Consider the following 19102-nt stretch of genomic DNA (forward strand, 5'->3'; position numbering starts at 1 on the left):
TTAACAGTGATGTAGAGCTCTGTGGTTTAAGAAAAGGTCAGGGCATGAAAGGGCCCTGAGACTGCTCATACTTCCTTTTCATTAAAAACAAATAAATAAATAAATAAACTTGAGCCAGAGAGGGGAATTAACTTATCCAGTGTGGTATGCAGAGTTAATACCAGAGCCCTAAACCAGGTATTCTGACTCTGTGTCATTATTCTTTCCTTGCATATCACACAATTCATAGAAATGAATAGAGATTGCAGGTGACTGAGTACTGCACTTGGAAAGAAGAAGACCTGTGTTTAGATCCAGCTTTCTGATGTTCTTACTAGCTATGTGACCCCTAGACATTTAAATCTCCTCATCCTTAAAATGAGGATCATAATACCTCCCAGGGCTGTAAGGAACAAATAAGATTATTTTTCTAAAGTGATTAATGAAGTGCTCTGAACACAGCAGGTGTTATATAAATACAATAATAATAATTATCACTATTATTACTGCAGTTGAATTTCAGTAGAGAGAAAGATCACTTTGGAGAGTCAGGGAAGGCTTCTTGGAGGCAGTAGAATTTGAGCTGGGCCTTGAAGTATTAGAGTAGAGGCAGGCTTTCCAGACAGAAGAGCTGAATGAGAACCAGAATGTCAAAATGAATGGTTTGGCTAAATATATGAAAATTATAAATCTTTTATTTACAGAAGAGGTGGAAAGAGTGAAAGCAGAGGAATACAAAAGGGTAGAGAAGACATTAACCTATCTAACTAAATATTGTTCCAGTGCTTGGCTTAGGCAGGATTTGTTAGCTATCAACTGGAATTAAACTATGTCCAGAAGACAGGAAGGGAAAACCAGCTATCCAGTCACCCAAGTTCCCTTTTAGAAGCAGGTCAAGACAATGACTAGAGCTGAAGATGACTCCTGAGGCTGGCTTTCTTCTTTGAGCTGACCTTCTTCTTGAAGCTGACTTCCATCTTGGAGTGACTCTCTTCTTGGAATCCACTCTCCTTAACCTCAGAAATTTAGGGCCTTTTAATAGTAGCTTCTTGTCTCCTCCCCTCTTCATAGGGGCCTATCACAGCTTCCAAGTTGTCTAGCACTGCCCAGGGGGCTCACAATTTCTGAGGGTATGACTCTTGTGTATTCTTAAAAGGAAGTTTCTGACTGAGTTAGAAAATTGGGTGGAGCTCTCTAAGTATCTTGCTTGGTTCTAACCTAGCACTAAGTAGGGTGTGAATTCATTAAGGGATTTGAGAGCTCTTCTTCCTGGTTCAAGTTTGTGTTGATTCAAAGTTATTGTTAACCAAAATGTTAACTCCAACTAGACAAAGAGAATAAAGAATTCCTTTTTCACAAGTGTAAACTCAGAGAACAAAGAATTACCTTTTACAAGACCCAGTTGGAACATAAAGCTCTGTGAGAGATCAGGTCTAGAAGGAGTTTACTAGAACATTTGATTGCAGGTGTGGAACTGTGATTATAAACTCCAGTAAGAGAATGATTGTTAGGAGTCACAGGCCCCAGATTCAAATCTAGACCCTGCCTCTTATACCCTGTGTAATCTTGGGCAGTTACTTAACTTTTCTGGGCCCCAGTTTCCCCATCTAGAGGTAGAGGAGACCATATGACTTCTAAGTTTCCTTCCTTTTCTCTCAATCTCTGATCCTATTTATCTTTGTAATTTCTTCAGCATGTGGTGCAGAGGCTTGCTGGTATGTTGAATCAGACTTGTTGAGTGATCCTAGGCTGATAAGATTTTGAGTTGGAAGAGTCTTTAGAGGTTATCTCATTAAGCCCCAGAAAATGAAGCCCAGACAGGGAGAAGAGATTTATTCAAGGTCACACAGCCAATGACGAGAATATCAGAAATCCATACTTCAGTCTTATGACTCAAAATCCAGTTCTCTTCCTTTAGACCATACTGAATGAATCTCTTGCAGGCAGTAGGGAGCCATAGAATACTAATGGGGGAACTTGATGATAACAGTGTTTATTTATGGAATGGGATGGATCCAGTCTCTCGGGAATGTCTTCTCTTGGCTATGGGTTCTCCTTTGGGTGGGGGTGTATGTAAAGAGAAGGGGCTACCTATATTAAGTTTCCTGTTGGAGGACAAAAAAGGAGAAGTCCAATGGGTGGTGGGGCCTGACTCCCTTTTGCGCAATGTGTTGCTTCTATCTGCCATCTCTTTGTGAACTCTGGGTGTTGAATGGCCTCAATCTCTCAGTCCGCTAAGCAAATACAGACACATTACATATTCCACTGAACAGCAAAATTAAATTTCAAGTCAGCTTAGGAGCCTGGGCTTCAGGCTCTACTCTTCCCTCCTCCCCCTTCCCTAACCTGCCACAAGTCATGAATATTCATTGCCTTTCACTTTCCCTAGCCTGGAAGGAGGAGAAATCTGGGGGCTTCATTCAGTGCTTGCAGCTTGCTACTTGTTGGTGCTCTTGTTTCTGGCTGTGGGGTGGGCTGGGGCAGAGCCTTTTACCACTCCAATAGCCCTAGTTGGAAGTTCAGATCCTTGGGTTCTTGCTTCTGCTCTCCTTAGGGCTCCAAGAGTGACCTTGACCAAGTCACTTAATCTCTGGGCCCCAGATTCCTTAGCTGTGACCTAAGGAGAATTAGTTCTTCTTTGCCTACCTTAAAATAATAACATGAATTTAAAGGATCTGTACTTTCACCAGTGGGATGTTTGCTTCACTGATGCAGATCTCAACTCCTTTCTGTACGTGGCCTAATTAATGAATGACTCAGTATAAAATTCCCTCCATGCTGGCCAGCACTGGGTAATGAGACCCTCCGGTTTTAGCCTAAGAGAACAGTGGGTGTGGACATTGACCTGGGAATCTGAAGATCCCACTTTTCTGTACTGGCTGATATTCATCAGCTGTTTAACTAGGGACAAGTACTTTTTCTTATCCTAGGGTTGGACTAGATCCAATGTCTTAACCTATTTGGCATCATAAATCCCTTTGGCCATCTGGTAAAGCCTTTAGACCCCTTTTCAAATACTGTAATAACAATAATTACAAGACGCATAATAGCTAGAATTTATATGGTGTTTTAGGGTTTGAGGAGCACTTTAAAAATATTATCTCAATTTATCCTCACAGCAACCCTAGGTAGTTTTGTTGATGTTTAATCATTGCAATTGTGTCTGACTCTTTGTGACCCCATTTGGGGTTTTCTTGGCAAAGATACTGGAGTAGTCTGGCGTTTCTTTCCCCAGCTCATTTTACAGATGAGGAAACTGAGACTGAGAGAAGTGATTTGCTCAGTGACAGGGCTAGTAAGTCTAAAGCTGGATTTGCATTTTTACCTTTCTGACTAAAAGTCCAATGCTATTCACTAGGATCTAATTGCCTTTGAGTATGGAAGGGAATGCTAAATTTCAGTTAGAAGTTAGTGAAAGTAAAGATGTAATTTTTTTTTAATCCAAGTTCACAAGACCATTTGGAATCTATTCAAGCACTAGATTAAGGACCCCCCAGACTGGTCAACCTCTAAAATATCAGCTCTATAGTAGTCTATCAGTAAAGAAACATTTATTAAACACTTACTGTGTGCCAAGTACTGCGCTAAGAGCTGAGGGTACAGATACAAATGAAAAGACAATACTTGCTCTCAAGGAACTTATATTCTAATGGGGGAAGATAACACATAATAGTAGGAAGTTGAAAGGGATAGGGCAAGTCAAGAAAGGTACCTGGGGCTCAGGGCCAGTGATGAAGGAATCCAGAGTATAGCCTGGAGAGAAATGAAGAGATAGCTGGCCTGGGCACCCTCCTTACATGGAGGCTCTGGGAGAAACCCTTCAATCCGAGAGAAAGGCTGCATGGATGAAGGTTCTTCTGATTTGTGAATTATAGGGCCAAAGTGATCTTCCTAGATCCATACGTGCCAAAAAAGCCATTCGAGCTGTCCCCTGCCAGAGTTTGTTACTAGAAAGGCAGAGGAACTCAGGGGAGCTGTTCTCCTACCCTTCTCCATGCACTTGAGGACATTCCTCACTTCACCCACCCCTCGGCCCAGCAGCCCAATAGGAGCACTTCCTCCCCTGTCTGGGGTAAGGGGTGGGGTGCACTGGTAGGCAGCATGGGGTCTCTGGGGTGGGGCATGGCCCATAGTCTCTAAGAGGTTTGCCATCACTGTCCCAGATGAAGAGAGTTCTGGGCCAAGGCAGATAAGTGTGGTGAGATTCTATAGGAGCTTTGATTTTTTCCATCCCTCAGTTTATTCCTCTGTAAAATTGGAATACAATATGCACCACCCATCATAGGATTATTGTGATTAAACCTTTGTCCACTTTGAAGTGTTTTAGCAATATGAGTTATTTGCATCATTATTAGTTGTTCTCTGGAAGATAGGCAAGAAGTTCATGGCTGGGCTGTTCCTTTGAAGCCTTTCCAGCTTGGCAGGACCTTCTGATGGAGCACACAGCCTTTAAGCACAAAGGGTCAGCCCAATATCACAAGGAGGTATCTGAGGAGAGTATCTGTGGAGTTATAATTGTTATTCTTCTGCATTCTAATTTTAGTACCTTTTATGTATTATACTGGAGTGGGAATGAGTTGGCTTCATGTTGTAGAGTTTGCTTTGAACTTGTCACTTGACCTTTGGCTTGGGATAGATACAGAGCATATCTCTTATGATAGCCCCTGGACAGAGATTATTGCTACCATTTTACAGGAAAGAAAACGGAATTTCAAAGATGTAAAGTGACTTCCCAAAGGTCACAAAGCACAAGGATGCCAGTCCTGGTTTCAAAGGCTGTCCATGCTCTTTCATAATGATCTAGCATGTATGTAGCACTTTAAAGTTTGCATAGTATTTCAAACATGTTATTTCGACATTCACAATGACCCTATGAAGTAGGTGATATTATTACTCTAATTTTACAGAAGGAGGAACTGAGGCAAACTTATATTGTGACTTGCCCAAGGTCATATAGCTAGTAAGTGTCTGAGATCAGATTTGAACTAAATTCTTCCTGCCTCTAGATCTAGCAGTCTCTCCATTATGCCACCTAGTCTGAAAGACTTTTCTTTCAGTCAGTTAACTTCCTTGGACCTCAGTTTTCTCAGCTGTAAAAAGAGAGTTTAACTAGATATCCATGATCTATGATGCTATGACCCCTGGGCTCAAAAGGATAATGAAATATTATTCATATTCTATTGTGGCCCACTGGAGTGAGCACCTTTCTGGTGGTCTTAAAAGCTTTTGTTCTTGTCACATCTCTCCTGTCATTTTACAGGGTGACCACAAGCAAGTCTTAATCTTTTGGTAAAGCATTGCCCAGCTCCATGTGTGGTCCCAGATTCATAGAATCTTAGAGTCGAAGAGAGGAGTGATGTTGAAAGAAACCATTGTGTTTTTCACAAGGTGACCTTCAGCCCAACCCTTGCCATCTCCTTTCCCTGGTTCTGATTAAAGAGTCCAGACTGACCCATTTTTCAGAGTTCATAGGATTATAGATGTAGATGGTACTTAGAGGAGTCACTTTGACCAAATGACTAGCATTTATATCCTGCTTATTATGTACCAAGCACTGTGCTAAGCTCTTTACAATTATTATCTCATTTGACCCTCAAAACAACCTTGAGAGATAGGTGCTATGATTATCTTTCTTTTACAGTTGAGGAAACTGAGGCAAACTGAGGCTGATGGACTTGCCCAGGGTCACACAGCAAGTCAGTATCTGAGACCACATTTGAATTCAAGTCTTCCTGATTCCCATGCCCAGAACTCTTGTGCCATCACCTGGATGCCTGGGGCATCAGGGATCTCAACCCTTAATTGACCTCTGCCACATCTCTGGGAAATGGTCCTACAGGCAGTGATAGGAAACTTATTATTTGAGGCAGCCTGGACCACTTTGGACATTAATTGTTAGGAGGTTTGTCCTCTAGCTGAGCTGAAATTTATCACGCTGCAACTCTTCCTCACCCCTAATTCCCCCATTTGTTCAAGCCTTGCCCTCTTGGGTCAAGCAGAGCAGGTCAGATCAGTCTTTGACATGACAGCCCTTAAGATATTTGAAGGCAAGATGGTGTCCCCTTCAGTCATCTCTAGACTTTACTGTTGCCATCTGTTCTTGAGCTATGGTTTCCAGCCCCTCCCCATCCTGGTCACCCTCCAGTTTCAAAGCACTTTGTGAACATTAAAAGCACTACACCAGTGGAAGGTCAAATACTAATCATTGTTATTACTAACGATAAATCTGTGATTTAAATCAGCACTTGTCCTGCCCTTTAGCAGGAAATCATTGTCCAGAGAATCAGTGCCTTTCATTAAACCTGTCTCTGCCACAGTTCCCCTGCTTTTACTGATGCATTGGGTGACCTTGAGCAAGTCTCTTCCTCCTTCTGGACCTCAGTTTCTCCATCTAGAAGATATGGAAGGAAGCTCCATCAGATAGTCCCTAAGGTCTCTCCTACCTTGTATGCTCAGGTCATGGGGACACAGGGAAATCATAGTTCTCAGAATGGAAGAGATCTCTGTGGTCACCTAGTCCAGCTTCCTCATTTTACAAGTGAGGAAGGTAAGGCATAGGAAAGTTAAACAACTTTCCCTAGGACTACAGCATTGAGAAGAACTCTGTGTCCTTGTTTTGGGCATGGACATTGCCATTGCCGTAATCATTGAGTGACTTTTGGCAAATCTCTTCCCTTCCTTAGGCCATAATTTCCTCATTATATGAGCCTTAATCCTCCAACTCTTCCTGTTTTCCAGAATCAGAGTGAGTTGCAGGCTCTCGGAGAAAGGGATCTTGGAATACAGAATGACAGAAGCAGAAGAAACCTTAGACTGTAGACTCTTGGAGCTGGAAAGGACTTTAGAGGTGAATAGGTCACCATCCTCATTTTTTAAGTGAGAGAATAGAGACTCCCAGAGAGTCCATATCCATCAAGGGGACAGTTCATAGGAGGACCAGTACTTCAGCACAGGTCTTCTGAGTGGTTCTAGTTCACTTTTCATTATACCAAGTCTCCTGCCACTTAACTTAGAGTTTGTTTCGTTCTCTAGCTCATAGAAAAGGCCTATGGGCTAGTTTTCCTGGAAGATGTCACTTGAAGAGTTTGGGTAGTTGAAGGCCTATGAGGACCTCTCTTGTCAAGGCTACCAAACTCTTATGTAACTATGACCCATGATGGCTTGGTGTACTTGGTAGGAGGACAAGGAAAAGGACTTTGAGGTTGCCACTAAGACTGTGGACCTGACCTTTCAATTAAGGCCATCCCCTTTGGAGTGTATCATTAGAAGGAAAAAAGCTTTTCTTCTTTGTCTTCTCTGAACAATTGCTCAGACTTTCACTTCTCACATTCCCTGGGAAGTTTTTGCTTGAGGAGTTCAAGCTTCATTTGGGAAACATTGAAGAATTATTGAAAGCTTATGAGTAGAGGAGTACTATGAGCAAATCTTTACATAAAGAGGATTATTTTGGTAGCATTATAAAGGATGGCTCTGGCAGCAATATGCAGGAAGGAAGGAGGAGAGAAGAGGCAGGAAAACCTGTTAAAGGGATATTATTAGTCCAGACAGTCAAATAACAGACATGCCAGTCGAGGCAATAGTAGAGACAGAGGGACTGGAGGAGGGGACATATGAGTGAGATAGTTTGACAGTAGAGTCAATAGGAGCTGGGAAATGATTTGAAATGAGCAATGAGGAAGTTAGAAGAGTCAGCAGTAATCTTGTATACATGTGAGACAGGGTGACAAACAGAAATAGTGAAGTCTGTGGTGGGGCAGTCTTTTTTTTTAAACCTTTACCTTCCCCTTTAGAATTGATACTAAGTATTGGTTCTAAGGCAGAAGAGCAGTAAGGGCTAGACAATGGGGGTTAAGTGATTTGCCCAGAGTCACACAGCTGGGAAGTGTCTGAGGTCAGATTTGAACCTGGGACTTCCAGTCTCTAGATCTGATCCTCAATTCACAGAGCTACCTAGCTGCCCCTACCTAAGGGAGCAGTCATAAGATAACTCCCTTTTTATAAAATTATAGTCTTTTTTCAGTAGGTGGTAAGTTCTGTTAGCCATGATCACAGAGCTCCACAGAAAGTCTCCATTCATGTGCAAGCTATTAGGGTGGCCAAAGTCCTATGCATTCAGGCCTCAAGACAGATTGGTCAGACCTTGTGAAATCTATTTGAGAGAAAAGTCTTGGGGTCCATAGGATGCAGGCATCTTTCCATCTCTTTCTACACCTATCCCTTCTTGCAAGGTACCTAATACCCTCCATCTTGTCCTCTGGCCTCCTATGATACCTAAGAGATCCTAGTCTGAATGTATAAGGAAATAGCAAAACATTCCAATATCTTTGCCAAGAAAACCCCCAAAAGGGTTACAAGGAATTGAACACAACTGAATGATTAAATTCTGAAACAGAAATAATAAGATCTTTGCTTAAGGAAGATTAGAGTGACATCATGTGAAGGATGGATTTGAAGATAAAGAAAAGGGAGGTGGGTAGACCTCTTAGGACCTTATCACAATAGAGATAGACACCCCGTTGGAAAGGAGAAGGGACAAGGACTCACCCAGAAAAAATAATACTAATTTTGAATATCATCTTTGTGAATCATCAGCATCAGCATCAGCATCAGCATCAGCATCATTACCACACTTGCTGTCACAGTCATTTTCTCTGCTACTTTCATTACTGTTATAGCCATCAGCATCACCATCACAATCACTACCATCACATCATCATTACCAGTGCCATTACTCTCATAACTATCATCACTATTGTCATCATTACCACCTCCATTACTTTCATGGTCATTATCACTGTAACTATTATAGTCAACATTGGTGCTTTTATTGCAATCATTACCATAACCATTATTGGCATTGCCATCAGGATTGTCTTCATTATCCTCCCTATGACTATCATCACCAAATATTTTTTGATCACTGAATGCTCATAACCCTCTTTTAGAAAGTATAGAGAAGATTATATATATTTAGAAATCTTTCAATAAGACATACACATACACATGAGATAGTAAATTAGGAGTAAAGAAATATTAATTTTCTTGGAATGGTTAGTTTAGTATTTGTAGTAGGTATATGATAATAAGTGAAAATGGACAATGGTCTTCCTGGGGAGAGTAGCCCAGTGAGGTTTGGGGAAACTGCCCTGGGCATATTAAGCATGACATCCAAGGAGGTTGACTCTTAAATAATTTAATTTGTTGTCCTTCCTAGGAGTATGTTTGTAGTTTAACAGGGGTCTTCATTAAAAAACACCTCTTATAATAGGATTTTAGACCTTGAGGAAGTCTTGGTTGAAGGGAAGAATGGAAAAAAAGAGGGAAGAAGGGCAGGGTTCTGTATTGTCTGAATATTTTCAGACTAGTTGGAATGGGAAGACAGAGACAATAATGATAACATGTTTATCATTTACAATATGGACTGAACATTGTGACTTTCTGTGTGTCACCCTTATTCCCAAGAGCAGGGAGGGGGTGTGTGGGGTGGAAGCTAAGGATTGTTACAATGAATATGGGGGCATCTGATCATAATACAAAGTGGTCCAGGTTTTCTGGCATCCCATTGAATACCTGACTGTCCTTTATGCCCGGCTTTCTAATCCCAGCTAAAATCCTATCATCTGCAAGAAGCCTTCCCCCACCCCTCCCTGTACTATCTTCTGTTGATTACTCCAATTTATCCTTTCTATATCTTGTTTGCACACACTTGGTCACGCATCTCCCCATTAGAATGTAGACTCCTGGAAAGCTGGGGCTGGTGGTTTTCGATTTATAGTATCCCTCTCTCACTTAGCACCATGCCTTCCACATAGTATATACTTGAAAGCAAATTGCCTGACTGACAGGCTGACTTCACCTATTCAGGCTTTCATGATAGAGTCCTAGACTAATGGAAGCTCAGATATGGAGGGGTCTTTAGACAAATGATCATAAAGCCCCTGCTCTAGAGTCTACAATGATGGGTAAATAGCAGGTGGCCCTTTCTGCTTACTGATCAACCACAATGGTTTATCAGTAGCTAGTCCTTAATTATATTCAATAAAATCAATCTCCTTGGGATTTCCCCCTCCTGCTTAGTTCTGTCTTCTTGGGGAGAACCTGGACAGAACTGGACCCCATTATGGCCTTTGGAACTTTGAAGGGAGGCATTTAGCTTTCTGCACTGTAAAATCTCTGAAGGCAAAGATATAACTAAGCCTTGTATCTTACCCAGCCAAAGACTCTTGCCTTCCCCTGGCAAGCCCCAGCCTCTACTGCCCTATCCTGGCACTTTTCAGCCTTCTTTTCTTTACTACTTCTCTTGCCATAAACACTACCCACCTTAGTCTGCCAGAATGTCTTCTAAGATTTATTTAGCTGGAAATGGAATTTGTAAACATTTCCAGAAACTATCTACTTTCTTTTGAACTTGAGGCTTTGAGTCCTGGTTTCTTCATATATGAGAGGGTGCTGTCTCAGATAACCTTTAATGTTCATCTATAATATTCTGTGTTCTGAGGCTCCTTTTGACTAAGCTAGTTTTGCTATTTTCTGTTTCTTTCTAAGCTTATGTGCATTCCTTCTCCTCATGGTCCATCCACAGTTCCCTTCTTGCTATTCTTCAAAAACACATTCTGTTTCCTATCTCATTGCCTTTGTAGATCTCATTGCCTTTGTAGAGACTGTCCCTCATGTCTGGAATTCACTTTCTCCTCACTGCTGCCTCTTAGCATAACTCATTTTCTTCAGAGTTTAGTTTAAGTATCTCTTACTTGATATCTTTCCCCATCCCTTTCACTGGCAGTGCCATTCCTCAACTCCAAAATTAATGCATTTTTCCTTTATATATATTTTGTGTTGACTTGTATGTGAACATATTGTTATGGAGAATGTAAGCCCCTTGAAGACAGGGATGGTTTCATTTTCATCTTTTTTTCTATTTGAATAAATTTATTTAGTCAATTTAGAACATTATTCCTTGGTTACAATAATCACATTATTTCCCTCCTTCATTTTCATCTTTGTATCTCCAGAGCCCAGCCTGATGCCTGACACAGTAAAGGTGAATCCCTGTGTTTGAATCCTGGCTTTGGGACATCTCCTGCATGGCCTTGGGGTTTTAATTTTACTGCTCTTGGCTCCTTGTTTCTTTCTCTGGGATAAGAGAGTTTGGATTGTTTTTGAAAGTCTCTTGCTCAAAAGCCTATAATTCTATAATAATGCCCTCTGTGGTTGGTGCTCAGTGATCTGTTCTATGTTCCCAGGCTCAGAATAAACTATTTTAGCCAAAAAAAAAAAAAGCCTTAGAACACAGAATGTTATATATGGACATTAACTGTTATCTGGTGCAGCACCTTCTATTTACATAATGAGAAAACCACAGCCCAAAGACTTAGCTGGTTCTGAAGTTCTTCAGGAGGCCTTCTGGGTCTATGGACCTTAGGGTATTCATACACCTTCCTGCCCAGTCCCTCCTCCAGATCAGTGTGCTCTTTGTCAGGTCCCTGGGTCAGTGTCCTCATCTCTGAAGTGATTCTGACCACTGGTGAAAGTGACAACTCCTTTGGTCCATTAATATTCATATTTTTCCACGAAGCATCCAGCAAACATGCTGCAGACCCAGGGACAAACAGGAAATACCAGTCAGGACCCCCAGTCACTTAAAAAATCACAATAATTCAACCTGAGAACCAAATCACCCCAAAGTTTCCCATAGATGATTTTTTTCTTTTAAAGAAACAAAAAAAGTATTACTTTATCTTTTTAAAACCCCCTACTTTCTGTTTTAGAATAAAAAAAATACTAGCTATCAGCTCTAAGGCAGAAGAGCAATAAGGGCTAGGCAGTGGGGGCTAAGTGACTTGCCCAGGGCCTCATAGCCAGGAAATGTCTAAGGTCAGATTTAATCCAGGTTCTCCCAACTCCAGGCTTGGCTCTCTATCCACTGTGATATCTAGCTTCTTCTCATTTCAACATTTATTAATGCCCTACTATGTGCAGAACATTGGGATCGATACAAAGTTTAGAATAGATGTGATCCCTGCCCTCATGGAACCCAGGCTCCAGTGGGGTAGGGGAGGATATATTAAGTACCTAAGAATGAAACAGATGAAGTACTAAGGGATGTCCAGTGGATTTTACCATCTGGGGTGAAGGATTCCACTGAAACTTCTTGTGGGTAGCATTAAGTTAAAATTCAACTTGTGGATATTTCTTAAATACTGATTATGTGCAGGGCCCTGGGTTAGCCTCAGAGAGCTTACATGTGCTGAGGGCTATGCTCCTTCCATCTCTGGGATCCAATGACCCTAGGAGGGATTCCTTCTTGGTTGGGCTCTTTTGAGATTCTACGGTTCAGTGGCTTTCGGCAGAGGGCTGAGGGGAAGCCACTGGAGTGTTTGAGCCTGGGAGTGGCTAGTTAACAGTAAATGAAGGGGCCTTCTTCCTGCTAGACAGAGTAAGTGTAGATAGTTGTAGATCCTGACTCTCTGTGCTGTTTGCCCACTTATGTTAAGTGGCCATGAATTAGTTCCTCACGTTGAAACCTATTGGAAGAAGGGGCTTGGGTGAGAGGGAGAGGGGAGGACTATACATTACTGGAGAATTGGTGAAAAATTCAGGGAATCTAGGGAGGTACTGCCAATGTAAATTATTATTATTAGCCTGAGCTCCTTAGAGACTCCTCCTCCTCAGACTCTTTAAAAACCCAGTTGTCTTGGGTAATGATCACTTTGGCTGATGCAATTTTTTTGGTATCTTGCTCTGGGTGATGGCTGTAATGGATAACTAGGAATTTATTTAGAGTTGCACAACATTTGGCTGGCTTCTCTCTGAGAAGAGTGGTGATGGTGCTTGCAATGTTGCCATGGGCCCAACCCAAGAACCTGGAACAACCCTGGTGATAGGGCCCTGCCCACAGGGAGCCTCTGGTCTAAGAGGTGGGCACCTCATTCTTGGATGGGCCTCTGAGCTCTTCCTTAAATGTTCCACCTTTCCTTCAGACCACCTGGCTTCCCCATTTTGATGCTCAGGTCCCTGCTATTTTCACCTCTCTCTCCAGGAAAAGACCATTAATAAAACAATGGTTCTTTTTCTGCTTTATTCTTTGCCATAGGCCTATTTATCCATTTTATTATTGAACTTCCAGGATTGCTCTGTGAAATAGAACAACGACTCTCTCCCCATTTGAAGATAAGAAAACCATGGCCTCCAGAAGGTCATAGAATCTTAATCCCTCAGAATAGGAAAAGATCTGAGAGAGCATTTAGTCTATCAGCCCACTGAAGAATCCATATGGGAACATTAATATAGTCAGTCTTTTAATAGAATAACAACAACTTAACTTTTTTTAAAGAATCATTTAATGGTTCTTAAAATACTTTCTTCCTAGTGCCTATGTGAGGTAGACAGGTAATAGTTATTATTCCCATTCAAGCTCAGAAAACTGAGGCTTTGAGAAGTTAGAGTCTTGCCTGTGGTCATGGCCCTTCTAGGCATTTGAGGACATTTCAAATACAGGTCTCCCAAACGATTCTATGTCTAGGCCCTTTCCCACTCCATAGCTAAAAGTCATCTAGTCCAACCCCTTCCTTTTAGAGATAAGGAAATTTAGACCCAAAGACATTAAATGACTTGTGCAAGAGTACCCAAGTTATAACATGAGAACCAGGATTCAAATGCAAACCATCTGATGCAAAACCTAGGGCTTTTCTCATCTCTTTCCATTTCCAATCCTCTCTATATCATCCCAAAAGATGCTCATGTATCCTCTTCTTGAACACCTTCAGTGATGAGGAAGTCACTGTTTAATTATGAATAGAAAAAGAAAGGAAAGGAGAGGAAGAAAAGGGAAGGAGATAAGCATTTATTTAGTGCCTACCATATTGTGCTAAGTGCATTACTAACATCCCATTTGATCCTTACAACAACCTTTCAAGGTAGATGTAATTATGATCCCCATTTTAAATCTGAGGAAACTGAGACAGGGTTTAAGTGACTTGCCCAGGGTCACATAGCTAGTATGTGTTGAGAATTTGAACAAAGGGAAAGAAAGCTAGACTTAGAGTCAGAATATCCAAATTCTAGTCCTGGCATCACTACTTCCTGATCAAATGACTTTAGGCAAGACATTTACTCAATTTAAAACTATTTTTCTCATATTCAAAATGAGGGGATTGCAACATAATGTAGAGTAAGAAGGAATTTACTCAGTGTTGGAGGATGGAGGTTTAAATTGCTATATTACTACTGATGCTCTGTGTCAGCTCTGACATTTGGGGATTTTAGTTCCAGTTCATGAAAGAAGAAGGAAGTGAACAGAGATTCCTGGTTCCCAGTTCCATGCCCATTCCACAAGAGACAGTTTCTTCTTTGTGAGTGGCCCCTGTCAGACTTGGGTATTCTCAGTGATGCCCCTGTAGTCATCTGAGGAAGATAGAAAAGGCTCACGAGAACTGTCTCAGTGGAGCAGAGAGAATCCCATTTATCTATGTGCTCCTAATTATGCATATCTCCATGCTTGCCTCCTGTTATTTTCCAACAGATAGTGGTCCATCCACCAGATGGGAAGAATGGCCAACCAGTTACGAGAATTTAGCTTAGACTATAAGTATAACTTCTTGGAGGAAGCTAAAAGTTAGGGCTCTACACTAGTATCAGTAAACAAAGGAGACTGTGGAATCTCTGCTAGTCCCAAAGAAGGTCTTACCTGCTTACAGAGGTTTACGTGCAGTTCTGCCTGGAGACAGGAGAACCTGTGAGATGCTGTGTCAGGCATGCAGAGCCAGACTGGAAAGAATCTGGGGAAATCACTTCCTTTCTTTCCCTGCCTTATGCTGGCAATATAGAGTATCACCTTTCAGACTAAGGCAGAATGCTTCTTTAAACAGAGTTGGCCCTTCACCCATTCTCTGCTCTATGCTTCTCTGCCTCATGCTTTTCTGGGCTTGTGAGGAAGAAATGAAGCATTTGATTTTCACAGTCTTTATCAGTTCTGACGGGGCTGCAGATTGTGTGTGAGGGTGAACCTAAGCCTGGAGAGTGGTCACATCAACCAAGGAATTAGATGGAGATGGGGAACCATTGCCAAAAGAAAAGAAAAGGGGGAAGAGAAAGGAGTTCAGCTCCATTGTTGCTACCTCCTAAGAATGTATTGTATTTTTAAGTGCTGTTTACTCAAATGGCTTTCCAAATGTTTTGAGAGAGATTTGAGCTGGGGTGGGGAGAGAGAGAGAGAGAGACAGAGACAGAGACACAGAGAGAGACAGAGACAGAGACAGAGACAGAGACAGAGAGACAGAGAGAAAGACAGACAGAGACAGAGACAGAGGGACAGAGAGACAGAGAGACAGAGACAGAGAGAGACAGAGAGAGAGAGAGACAGAGACACAGAGAGACAAAGACAGAGACACAGAGAGAGACAGAGACAGAGACAGAGAGAGAGAGAGAGAAGGGAACAGATAAAGAAGAGAGAGAGGGGAGGGAGAGAGGAAAGAAAAAACTATAGAATCCTGACTTTACTACTTGCTCCACTTGTGTGACCTTGAGCAAATTACTTAAACCCCTAGACCTCAGTTTCTTCTTTTAAAATGAGGGATTGGATTGGACGATTTATAAGAAACCTTCCAGCTCAGGCATTCAGTGGATATGAGAGAGACAGACAGACAGATAGACAGTTAGAGACAGAGGGACAGAGGGATAGAGACAGACAGACAGACTTGAAAAGAGACAGGCAGGTGGGAATTTTGGGGAGGAGAGAATCAGATGGGCACATATGTCATTACATTCATATTAAGAAATTATTTAATGAATACATATTTTTTATGCATAATCTTATGCTGAACTCCACTCTGGAGGAGGCAGTGATATAAAGGTGATGGTTATGGGTTCTTCCATGAAGACCTAAATATGGATTCAGGAAGCAGGATTCATAGGCATGAAATGATAAACTGAGTTGCAGGTGCAGGGCATGGTAGTAGAAAGTCTTGAACAAGGAATGAGAATAGCTAGATCTAATTCCAGGGTCAGAGTGTATTTGAGGCAAAGTAGTCAGAAGCGCTGGGAAAAAAGATTTAAGCTTGATGGGAGGAAAACCTTCCAGACATGGAATGGACTGCCTTGCAAGTTAGTGGCTTACCTGTCAGTAGTTCTCTTTAAACAGCATCTCGATGACCGCTCCTGGGAGATATTGTTGAGGGAATTCCTGATTAGGTTGGGATTATGCTAGATATCCTTTGAAGTCCTTCCAAGACTGAGATTCTGTGATATGGTCTAGGTGGAAAGATAAGACACCAGCACAGGTATCTACATCTGTGTCTGTGTTTAACAGCATGAGATTAGATAACATGCCACACTTTGTTACTCTAAGTGTCCGTGATTTCCTTCAAACAGGCTCTCCTTGTACTGACTGGAGTCACAGCTGCCCTTTGGTCTTAAGATATGAGTTGCTGTGGCCAAAGTTAAGATCCAGAGGCCATCTTGAATATACACTTGGTGGCATCTGTTAGAGTTTGTGCTTCACTGGGATATCCTCAGAGAACCCAAGGACACTGTCATGCCATGATGAGACTTTGAGGGAGAATATTAGAGTCCAGTATGGTAACTCAGTACTAAAATATATTCTCTTTCAAGTTGGGGAATGCAAAGAAATGAGAGAGAGGCTGGAGCCAATTTGAGGAGTTTCTTGGAGAAGCTGAGCCCTAGAAAGAGTTCATAAATTTTGACCTTGGAAGAACTGGAGACCAGTTAATCTGTCCCCTTATTTTGTTGTTATTTAGTCATTTCATTCGTATCTGACTCTTCATGATCCCTTTGGAGTTTGCTTTGCAAAGATACTAGAGTGGTTTGCCATTTCTTTCTTCAGTTCATTTTACAGATGAGGAAACTGAGACAAATAGTGTAAAGTGACTTGTCCAGGGTCACAGAGCTAGTAAATATCAGAGGCTATATTTGAACTCATGAAGATTAGTTTTCCTGATTCTAGGTCCAGCTATTGCCACTGACCTACCTACCTCCTCCCTTAATTTACAAATGAGAAAAAGGAATTGCTCAGGTTCATAAGAGCTAGTAAATGTCACAATTAGGGATTGCATTTAGGATTCTTGATTCTAAGCTCAGTTCCATTTATAATAACTAGCTGGTATTTTTTAGCCAGAACATTTTCAAAATACTTTACAAATATCTCATTTGATCTTCACTGAAACTCTGGGAGGTAGGTGTTGTGTCCATCACCTTACTATAGATGAAAAAAACTGAGGCAAACAGGTTAAGTGACTTGCCCAGGGTCACACAATTAGTAAGTAACTGTAGTGGGATTTGAACTCAGATTTTCCTGTTTTGATTATAAATAATGGGCTAAGTGCTAGACAGAATCCAGAATCTACTACATCTCCTGCTCTCCATCAGACTCTGGCTGTCAGGAGCCTCACCAGGGAGGGGATTCAGAAGGTGATTAGGTGTGGACAAATGAGGACAGAATCCTACTATCCTGCCAGATTCCCATGGGAATCACTGTCCCTAGTAGTGAATAGGCCCTCTCAAAAATCCATTAAACACTTGGCCTTTTGGTGCCTTTCAGGGCTGTGCTCCCCACTGGAAGCCAACTGGACATCTGATCCTACTTCCCCCAACAGTGCTCCCCAAAAGGACACTCTGGCTACTCCCCCTAGCAGGATGGCTGGGCCCAGTGCCGCTCGGGCCAAGAAGAGGAAGCCCAACTTCTGTCCACAGGAAACAGAAGTGCTAGTGTCCAAAGTGACCAAGCACCACCAGCTTCTCTTTGGGACAGGGCTTCTGAAGGCTGAGCCAACCCGCAAGTACCGAGTCTGGAGCCGCATCTTGCAGGCAGTGAATGCCCTGGGCTATTGCCGGAGAGACATAGTGGACCTGAAACACAAGTGGCGAGATCTGCGAGCTGTGGTGCGGCGGAAGCTGGGGGACCTGCGCAAAGCAGCCCATGGTCCTGGTTCAAGCAAGCCCCAGGCCCTGGCCCTCACCCCCGTGGAGCAGGTGGTGGCCAAGACCTTCTCCTGCCAGGCTGGGCCAGTGGATGGCTATGGTCTGGAGGCCCTGAGAGGTAAGTGGTCTGTGCCCCAGCCCAGGCCCTTCTCACCTGCCCAAAGCCAGTTCAGCTGCCAGGGCCAGTCCTGAGAAGAAGCAGAGCCTTCTGACTTCTCTTTCTCCCTCCCCATCTGCCTTCTTCCCTCCTTTCTCCTTCTATCTTTTCATTTTCTCTTTCTTACCCTCCTTGTCTCCTCCAGCTTTTTTCTTTTTTCTTCTGTTTCCTCCTCTTCTTCATCACTCATCCTGTGACCTAAAGTTCTGCAAAAAACAAAACAAACAAACAAACAAAAACCTTAGTAGCCACCCCAGTTGCAGATGAGGGAGCCGAGGCCCAAAGGGAGGTTTTGCTGAAGGTCAGAGTTAGAGCCAAAACTGTGGCCTCCTGATCCACTACCCTGAGGCCCCTCTGCTCCTCTTAACCTCACAGCTTTATTGAACACCTCCTTCCTCCAGGGCCTTCAGTTGGATACTGTGGGGCATACAGAAAGGAATAAAGTTAGAATATCAAAATACTCCTTCCAGGAGCTGAGTGTCTAGTGGTGAAAATAAGACACGGAAATGTGTGGAGTGAGAATGAGCTGTCTACCCAAGGAACTCATGGGTAGCCTAGTTCATAATTATGCTACAGGAATTCAGACAGGGAAGAGTTCACTGTGGTACTGTGATTGGTTAAGGAAATCTCCCCAGAAGAGATGAGACTTGAGCTATGCCCTGAAGGAGAGAAGCGGAGAGGGATATTGTGGGGCAGAAGGAACAGAGCAGTTAAGGAGTGAGAGCCCAACACAATCCCTGGCACATAGCAGATTCTTAATAAATGCTTATTGAACCATTAGGAATGTGCATGGTGTATGTGTGGTTCATGATAAAGGGGAGAGAGGGAAATAAGACTTGGTTCAGATTGTGGAAGACCTTGAATGAGTGAGAATGGTGAAAAGCTTGGACATTATCTGTTAAGTGGTGGGGAACTGTGTAAGATTCCTGAGCAGGGGTGATTTGATCAGAGATAATATATTAGGAAGATAAATCTGGCAGTATATGATAGGAGAATTGGAAGGACCAAGACTAGAATTGAGGAATGATTTTG

General features: G+C 42.4%; 1 protein-coding gene across 4 annotated transcripts in view; it reads left to right on the forward strand.

The window, feature by feature from the left end:
* The window catches only part of TSNARE1 (t-SNARE domain containing 1), a 298847-nt gene that overhangs the window by 81925 nt on the left and 197820 nt on the right, over positions 1–19102 (forward strand). For all 4 annotated transcript variants that reach the window (XM_016431917.2, XM_056820748.1, XM_056820747.1 and 1 more), the window contains one exon: positions 17534–18031. In XM_016431917.2, the coding sequence (XP_016287403.1) occupies positions 17629–18031 (403 nt within the window). In that variant the 5' untranslated portion in view covers positions 17534–17628. The remainder of the gene's footprint in view (positions 1–17533; positions 18032–19102) is intronic.

This window comes from Monodelphis domestica, chromosome 3 (genome assembly GCF_027887165.1).
Source record: "Monodelphis domestica isolate mMonDom1 chromosome 3, mMonDom1.pri, whole genome shotgun sequence".
In the NCBI taxonomy this organism is placed as follows: domain Eukaryota; kingdom Metazoa; phylum Chordata; class Mammalia; order Didelphimorphia; family Didelphidae; genus Monodelphis; species Monodelphis domestica.